At 30.2% G+C, this 9,714-nt stretch overlaps 1 protein-coding gene and 1 pseudogene across 1 annotated transcript in view; one reads left to right on the top strand and one right to left on the bottom strand.

The window, feature by feature from the left end:
• Positions 1 to 1,362: 1,362 nt before the first annotated feature.
• Positions 1,363 to 2,003, top strand: LOC123200249 (annotated as a pseudogene).
• A 5,302-nt stretch (positions 2,004 to 7,305) lies between these two features.
• LOC123200496 overlaps positions 7,306 to 9,714 on the bottom strand; it is a 68,129-nt gene continuing 65,720 nt past the window's right edge. Inside the window, exon 4 of the mRNA XM_044615687.1 lies at positions 7,306 to 7,605. Coding sequence (XP_044471622.1) covers positions 7,389 to 7,605 — 217 coding nt within the window. The 3' untranslated portion in view covers positions 7,306 to 7,388. The remainder of the gene's footprint in view (positions 7,606 to 9,714) is intronic.

The following is a 9,714-nucleotide window of genomic DNA, read 5'->3' as shown; positions in this document are numbered from 1 at the left end:
TAAATTTTCTTCCAAATTAATACAACTGAAGATCACAAATTATAAGTCAATCTCCTAAATCATATTTTGTTTATATTTTTAAATAATGTTAAATCATTTTCTATTACAGATTGTCTTATCTAATTAAATAAAACTCTCTATTTTATCAATGGAGCCATAATGAATTTGTTTTCTCTAATTATGTCTTCTTGACTTACCAGACACTTAAGTAGAGACAACTATTTTTCATATGCTAACCACCAAGAAGACTCGAATAACTTGCATGGGAGGTCGTTCGATAGTGTCTTTCGCATTTTTTCTATATCCGTTATTGTCAACATTCTGTTAATGTTTATTAACAACTTAATTTTTATTTTTCTTTTACAATTTTGTTAATTATTATTTTTTTTTAAAATATTTTGATAATGAAAATACTTAATATGTTTTAAACGAAAAAAGTATTTAAACGATTGAGACGACTTCATTTTTGTAGAATCAATTTATTAAGAATGGATGCAGTGTAAACACTGTAACAAAGATTATGTAACATAAACCTTACATGTTCTTTGTCACAGTGTTTACATTGAACTTATTCTCGATCAACTAAGTTTACAAAAGTTAAGTTTTCCAAATTGCTTGCACACATTTTTTTTGTTTAGAGTAGATTAAGTTTGTTTGTTATGATAATAGTTTAAAGAAAAATAATAATTAACAAAATTGTGAAAACAAAATGAAATTATGTTGTTAATAGACATTAAGGAAATAGTGACAATAACAGGTATAAAAAAAATTACAAGTGACACTGTCTAAAGGCCAAATGTGTGAGTTAGTTGATTCTTCTTGTTAGTGGAGTGTATGAAATATAGTTATTCTGACTCAAGTATAGGGTAAGCCATGAAAACATAGTTACAAAAAGTAAGTTCATTGTAGTGAAATCGACAAATTAAATAATTTTTTTAATTAGATACGATAATTAATAATATAAAATGATTTTACATAATTTGAAAATATTAATAAACTATGATTTGGAAGATCGACTTGCAATTTAAGTTTTTTGGTTGTATTAATTTGAAAGAAAATTAATATTATTAGTAAATTGAAATAATTATTTAAAATTTTTTAATTAAAGACAAAAAAATTAATACAAAAATTGAGTGAATAGATAGTAGAGAAAAATTGAAATATAAAAATTAAATAAAAAAAATGTTGAATGTTAAAAGGATCGAAAGAAGAGAATGTGTAGAGTGAATAAGAAATTGGATTGGATGTGTGTGGCTCGGAGAGTGGCAGAAGGTGAGTTTATATAAAAAGGAAGAAGAAGAAAAAATTTAAAAAAAAATTCAATTTTCAACGGCTATAGGCCTGGCCAGTAGCCCAAAAAAAATGGCCGTAAGACTTTGTGGGAGGTTTTTCGCAATCGTTCCCCTTCATTTTGGCGTATCAGTACACCCTCTTATAGCACTATTCAGACCCTGAAGTTTTCTCCCTTTCTCCCTTCTCATTGTGTTGTATCTTGTTCTTTTAATACTGTAATTCTTATCCTAAACAGTTTTTTTTTTTTTTTTTAAATCTTTTAACAATATTATGAAATGTTTTCAACTTTTGGCTCTCTGGAGTTAATGCTGAAAATGTTCATTTTTATGTTTGTTTCTAAAGATACCGTGCAATCACAAGCGCAGGCTATCGAGGGGCTGTGGGTGCTTTGGTACTCTATGATGTCACACGCCATGTTACATTTGGAAATGTGGAACGATGGCTTAGGGAGCTCAGAGATCACACAGATTCCAACATTGTGGTCACGCTTGCAGTTAACAAGGCAGAACCTGCGACACCTTCGAGCAGTATCTATCGAAGATGCTACTGCTTTTGCAGAACCGGAGAACACCTTCTTCATGGAGACACCTGCGCTCTAGTCCCTGAATGTTGAGAGTGCCTTCACTTCTGTGACCCAGATCTATCGTGTTGTAAGCAAGAAGGCTTTTGAGAATAGAGATGATCCAGCCACTTTGCCGAAAGGACAGTAGCCCAAAAGACTATCATTATTTTCAGATTAAGTGATTTACTCATGATTTATATAGTTGTTTTATGTAAGAGATTTTCATATGCTTATTATTTATGAGCATGTTATTTATCTGTAGTCATTTTTCTCACATGGTCGAATTGTTCAGCTTGGAAACTAACTTGATTCTTGCATAAACTCACCTAAACCTTGAACTATAAGTTTCAATTGATCTTGAAACACATCAAAATATGTCATTAACCTTAACCAAGTTTTAAATAATAATAATAATAATAGAGAGCAAAGAACAAAATGATTTTTGTAAAAGGCCAAAGGACTATTCCCACCCAAGTTTTAATGTAAAAAAAAAAAAAAATACAGATGGTTTTACCCAAAATCCTATCTATGAGCTAACTTATGTTAAAATTTTATATTAGAAATAACGGTAAAATCATCATTTTATTAATAATATTAAAAAAATATAAATTTCATTAAGTTTTCTCATTAGGTTTTAAAAACTAATAATTTTATTTTTGTTTAAAGTTTTCTAATTTTAAAAAGAAACATTTTCCCCTCACAACTTAGAATTTATTTTCTTACCCTCTCGACTACTGGCAATGATGTTTTTGTTTGAGGACACATCGACCACAATTTCCAGTTTTAAATGTATATGTTGAAATGTATGTGTATGTGTTATATACTATAATTACAAAAAGATAAAGATATATATATATATATATATATATATATATATATATATATATATATATATATATATATATGTTGTGTGAAAATTTAATTCAATCTAATGAAATTACTTATCTTTTTGTATTTAGAAAGTTTTGAGCATTTTTGGAGTAAGTTAGGTCAAAAAGATGAAAAATTGGAGCAGACCTATTAATATGAAAATTTTGTGATGCTGACTAAGTGTGGACACGTGAAATGACGAAAGCAGAATTCAAAAATTAAATCTGAACGTCCAAATCAACTGCAAGGGTTCACAAAATATCAAGATTTGCTTCCAAACATGAATTACAAAATGTTGATTCTTTTATTTTGAATTTATTTTTGCTATGTTTTAAGTAAAAATTCCACTCTCCACGTGTTAATTTTATATTTACTTATGCTATCTAGAAAAATCTACATTGTCAATTTGTGATTATTAATTTTTTGTTACCGATTTAATATTGAATAATGTATTATATTAAAAACGTTTGACTTTTATATTTTTAGAATAACACGCTAATTTTTTATTTTATTTGTAGCTCAAATGAACTATGCTAGCCGAAATTATGAATTCACTAAGATTTTTATTTCAAATCATATAAAAACTCGACTGTTTATTCACATGTTTAAATACAATATGTTGATATTAAAACTCTATTTTATTGCTCAATCACTTTTTAAGAAAAATATATTTTTGATCCCACATGATTTATAAAATAATACAGTTTTTACTTATAAATAATTTTAAAATTAGATTTTTTTTAATGTTAAGTACAGTGATTATTATGTAGCTATTTCTAAAGGATTTTATTAACGGAAGTACTTTATAGATGGGTATTTAATTTTTTTCAAACTTAATGGGTGGGAATTGTCATTTCAGGAAACCTTGGGTGGGATATAGTGCTTTTGGCCCTACCAATCTCTCCTTTGGAAACAAAATCCACCGCAAATCACTCTCTCTACTTTATAAACAACTTGTTTGCAATTAATGTTGCACCTTAGGGGTATAAATGTCATTAATCTTCTTGAAAACAGCACGTCCAAGTCCAACCATTCCTCTGTTGCAATTAATGGTATACAATAGCGGTACAAATGTCATTAAACACGTAGAACAGCACGTCTAACTATTTCTCTTTTGAAATTAATGTCAACCCTTAGGGGTAAAAATGTCATCAAATTTTCAATCGGTATCCTTTTACCGGTATAACTTGTCAGATTCGCCCCACATCACGTCTAACTTTTCATATATTAAAAAAGTTTGAAATAAATTATTATCTTCTTACCCTTCCGGACCAAAATCCTAAGGGAAGTTAACGTTTGCTAAGAAATAGTGATCACACAAAAGACCTTTTATCTTTACTTGAGATGCAAAGTTGAGTCGAGTTAAGTATCGTTTGATTTAAGCTTGACTTGATAGAATTCACCTAAGCTTTAAATTTAAATTCAAATTTAGTTAAAAAAATTATAGATAAACTCATAATTTATATATTTATTTATTATCTTTATGTTCAAAATTAAATAATAAGATTTTAAAAATATAAATATAATATTTTAAATTTTTAAAAATTTATAATATATGTTCATGAGATTTTACGGGTGCAAAATTTTAAATTTTTAGAAGTTTATAATATCATATTCAAGTCTTTAGCTCATCAAACCAAACAATAAGATCAAACTCATTTCAAGTATAAAATTCTAACACACTCAATAACCGTTTTCATAATTATTATATTAGGTAATTCAAAAATTTAATTTTAATATATCATCAATAAATTTTGAATCAATACTCTAATGATTGATTACCTCACTTTTATTACTTAAGCCACTCTATGGACTTAGCTTGTCTTGCCATTCATTGAAGGCCTGCAACACAGTTGGCATTTTTGTGAGTCTTGACTTTAATGAGTTGACCCATTGGCTTTTAGCGGGTTATTAATTAAATAAAAAATATTTTTATTTAATAATTATATAAAATTAAATAAAATTTATTTTCAAATTAATAAAAACAAGAATAAGTGTTTGAAAATTTTATTGATAATCTCTCATTTGTAATGAAGGAATATCGTGGTTACATGATAAAAAAAATTAAAATAATACAAATAAATTCATTTACATAATATACAAATATAAGTTCGAATGATATAATTTATAATCATCTTACATGCCCAAATTCTTGAATTCTTCAAATATATCCTATGCTACTCGATTATGTAATTTGAATTTAGCTGTCATTTAATCTTCCATACACATGATCGTCTTGACCATGTTAGAGTGTAAGTTCGATCATTTGTCGTCCAATATGCATCCACCTACACTAAAAATCAATTCTTGTTGAACCCTTATCTATTTTGATGACGATAAAAATCTAAGTTATAATTGCTAACAAATCCAAGGAATTATATATACCATCTAAGTTATATAATTGCTAACATAAAAATCTAAGTTAAAACGTTACAAAATGAACAAAGTTTGAAAAATGAAGTATAACATCTATCTCTAGATGCATATTCCTACTCAAAATATATACCTAAAAAGACTTGTTAATTTTAACTTTTTCCAAATAAATGCATGGTAATACTATAAATTTCCACAAAAAGGTATAATTATAAAAATTAACATTATCATCCAAATCCATAAAAAGTGTATTTGAAATTTATAGTTACAACCAAAATGCTTGACATAGCTTCATGGGTAAAAAGGACATACATCATTTTTTTATTTTCAACTCAAATCTACTCTGGTCAAGGTTCATATTGTCATCCATTTAGTTGAACACCCCCAAAATGTTTAGCTAACTCAATTTGCCTTGGTTAGGTCTAGATCACCATATTCCCCTTATTTACAACTCATAGGGGTAAAATTGTTGTTTTCCATAATGTATGAACAAGTGTCCATTGGCCTTACTTCATGTTTAATTCACATTTCCCATGAACGGGTGTTATCTCATTAGCTTGAGCGGTTGTTCACCTAAACTTTTAACTAACAATTGACTAACATCGTTACTTCACACATGTTTGTTCGCCCTTACACTACTCATTCATTCTAGAACAATTGTTTATGGAGGAAAATGGCCATTTGTGACGTTATTTTTGAAAAATAAAAGAATATTCGTGGTTGTTTGGCTTACATTGGCATGTTACAATTCCAATGCACAAAAAGGGGCAATGAGAGGGAGATTTTAGAGCATCAAGATGTTAAAAAACTCAAAGCCATGTGAAGTACTTGCTTTCATAGGAAGAAAGATAAGTAGAAGATTTTCTCTTTATAGCTTTAACTTGACAGTTCACAAAGCATCTTTTCGTCCTATTCTTTGTGTTGATCTTACGTATTTTGCATGATTGTGATGGAGGCATGCCCAATATTACATAATCTATATAGCGAAGATGGGATGTATATGTATATAGTTGTGTTGATTTAGTGTGTTGAAAGAAATTGATATTCAATTTATGATATAAGATATGAATATGTTTGGTGGTTATTTTGAGATAGAAACATGTTTAGGTTTGCGTACTATTGATTTTGGATTTGGACTTGCTGTGGTTGGCTGGAAATGGTGAGAAACAGGTTGATCAACAATTTGCAGATAACAATGAACAATCATCCAAGCGTATTGTGATGTCTGTTGGATGACTATTCATCCTGTAAGTTAGGGACAATGAACTCTATTAACCTTAGAAATGTGCATTAGATAGAGAGACCATAAACGTTTGTTTAGTATGAGACAAATATCTGTTCAATATAAGATGAATGTCCATTTGTTGTGATCTAACATTTCTCACTTAAATGTAAATTCCAAAAGTCTCGTGAAATTAACCTTTATCCAATTTTGAATTTGGAAAACTGATGAACAAGCATGCATCTTATCATGAAAGCTTGTTGATCTTTCCACATTTAGCCATTTTCATATAACCAATGCAAAATGACAAATTTGCTCTTCTCAACACATTGATGGCCGCCCACCTTTATGGGAAATGTCCATTCAGTATAGCGCATCAATACAATAATCAATACAAAATGACAAAAATACTCTTAAATGTCCCTATAAATGTCACAAAATAAGTCTAAGAGAATGTTGACTTGGTTTCTTTGTATGATTGATTAATATTAAAGTAAAAATAAAATAATACTTAATCACAATATAGCACAACAAATTTATACCTATAGTTATTAGAGGCGAAATGAAATTAAGTTAACTCAAATTTGAATTAATATTCGGTTTGAATGAGTTAAAATCAAACAAAAATAATTTCAACTCATTAAACACAAACTTGAGTCAAAATCAATCTAGCACCAAAGCTCATTTTGTTAACAATTTTTTTCATCTTCTATTATTTTTTTTTCAAACAATTGTTTTTCTTTAACGGCTCTTTCTTTTTTAATGTTCTTTATCACCATTTCGAATAAATTAAAGCTTAAACTAATCTTTGCTTAGATTCATTAAGCTTGAATTCAGTCTTAATTATTAATATTACTTGTTGCAAAGCCCATCTTGACAATATCGATGAAAAAACTTCTTGGTCGAAGAAAACAGAAACAAAAGTCGGCTCAAGTGCAACAATCATTTGCAGGTCGAAATTAAAAATGTGGCCATTGTTTAAAGCTTTTGTTCAAATTCAAAATTTCTCATTCAGTAAAGCATGATCACATGGTTAGAATAGTACCTGCTGTCAAACAAATAATCTAATTACCCGCAGCAGCAGCTTGTTAGCGATTCAACCACGATACAAACTGCCTTCATGAATAAACCGGATGTGAAATTATCAACAACACTGCTCCAACTTGGAATTTCAAGAACATCATAGTTGTTATCTGTCAGGAACTTGCTCCGCTCATTGTCCAAGGCCAAAATGGAGTACACTGCACCAAGATGCTGGGAATTTCTCTGATTCTTAGGTACATTGCCGAGCAGGAAGAACGTGAAACAGATTCAAAGCTGAGGGGTTAACCCCCCTTTACAATTGATTATAAACTAAAAATCCTGGTCTTCTCACGATTGCCAGAGATTCCCACTCCAAACTACACATAACATCCTGCATGCAAGTTTGTTAGTTCAGTAAAAGGCTTTTATCTAGACTTCCCAAATGCAAAAATAAATAATAAATAAATCTTTTTAAGTACTTACCGAGCTGGTCAATGTAAAACTGTTAATTGCACAAGGTTCGACCATAAGCTTGGTGTATTCTTCACCTATACAATTAGACATATATATATATAGATAATCAGTCAAAATTTATTTAAAGAAATAGATATCCAATCCAGCAAAGGGATAACGAAGATTTTGACTTCTCTAAGTGAGCTTGTTGTTGCCAGAAATGACACGGATAGTAAGCAATGGCTGGATCAAGAACACTATACCTTGTTCAACCACAGCAAGGAGACCATCCTCTAAGAAGAACATGGCAGGTAATATTTGTGCAGATGAAATGCTCGAGGATTTTGTATAGCAATAATATTGAACCTCCCAAGCCTCACTTTCAGATATCGAAGGGACAGCAGCTGCTCCAGTCCCAACACAAGAAAGAACAAGTGGTTGTTGCTGCCATCATAGATCCCAGGCAAATATTGTACCTGATGAGGCCTCGAGCCTACAAATACTAGAGAATTAATAAACCAGCCTTAAGATTCAAGCAAATAAGGGATACCTGTCATACTAGGTCACATTAAGAAAGCTGATTCAGGCTTTGAAAATCATCAAGTAAATCAATTGGATGTCCCCATTTACTCTATTAAATGGGCTGTAAAAGGCAACCTATTAAGGCTTCACATCAGTATGTTTATCGAGCTATAAAACCAGAGTTTGAATGAAGATATTACAATTTGAATTGAAAAAAGTAATAACTTATGCTACCATAGAATTCCTTGGTTTTTCACTATAGAATGCCTCTTCTCTTGCAGACACTAAAAGGAATACATCATCAACCAAACAAATATTTCTATTTCAAATGTTCCAGCTTATTGCATGATCCAAAATAAAATCAAAGGAAAGCAACGGTTGTCCTTAGTTCATATAATAAAACCATACTAAAGCTTAGCCACTGGTAATATGAGCATACAAGACTTTAGCGGTTAAATATTTATTTCAATATTTTTAGCAATTCAGTTGCACCTAAATTATACAGGATTTTAGTAGGTACATATATACTTCAATATTATGATCAGAAGCATCATTTAAATGTCCCCAGGCCATGTCTCATAATTCATTTTAGACTTCACGGCAATCCTTGCAGCATATTTTAGCATCTACAAAGAGCAACAGGAGGGGTACTAGCAGACACATTCTAACAACTAAAGAGCAGGGAACAGCAGAGATTTCACATGTATAAAATAAGAGAGAGGGCAGAGGCAACTGTCAAGCCGACTATAACTACAATGTCCAATTTTTTACACAAACTTTGAAAGTTTAAAAACTAAAAGAGGCAAAAGTTCTTACCAGACAAGTGTGTTTTCTTGGTGGATGAATATCAACTGAATGTGCTTTACCAGAAGATTTTCCTTAAGACAGGTGCACAAATCACCACGAAAAGCCCATAATCCACAGCAATCAACGAAAGCTATCGAGAACAAACAAAAACCAACAGCAAAGGTTCATTAAACCATTCACAGCCCAAACATTTCTTCCCACCGAGTTTATGAACTCAAAACATATAAATTATGCCAAAACTAACTCAAAACATTTAAAAACTATTCAGCTAGCATAAAATCATCATCTTTTAACCAGCAAAAGTTAATAAAAATAACCCTCATTGAACAATTCCATTACCATTAACTTACACTAAATTTAACAAAAATCATTTAACATATAAAAGAGTAAACTTTATTATAGCAAATGATCACAAACTATATATATATATATTTTTAATTACAAAGATCAAAGCTCACCAGTTCCCTTTAAAATGCGAAACCAGCTCACCAGGGCGTCTCAGATCCCACTAGTGAAGTCCAAATCCACACCCAACAGTCACAAACTCACTCGGAGACGCCCATTTAACGGCGTTAAACCCCACCAAACC

Source organism: Mangifera indica, chromosome 17, assembly GCF_011075055.1.
Source record: "Mangifera indica cultivar Alphonso chromosome 17, CATAS_Mindica_2.1, whole genome shotgun sequence".
Lineage (NCBI taxonomy): Eukaryota > Viridiplantae > Streptophyta > Magnoliopsida > Sapindales > Anacardiaceae > Mangifera > Mangifera indica.
This window is presented reverse-complemented; position numbering and strand designations above follow the sequence as displayed.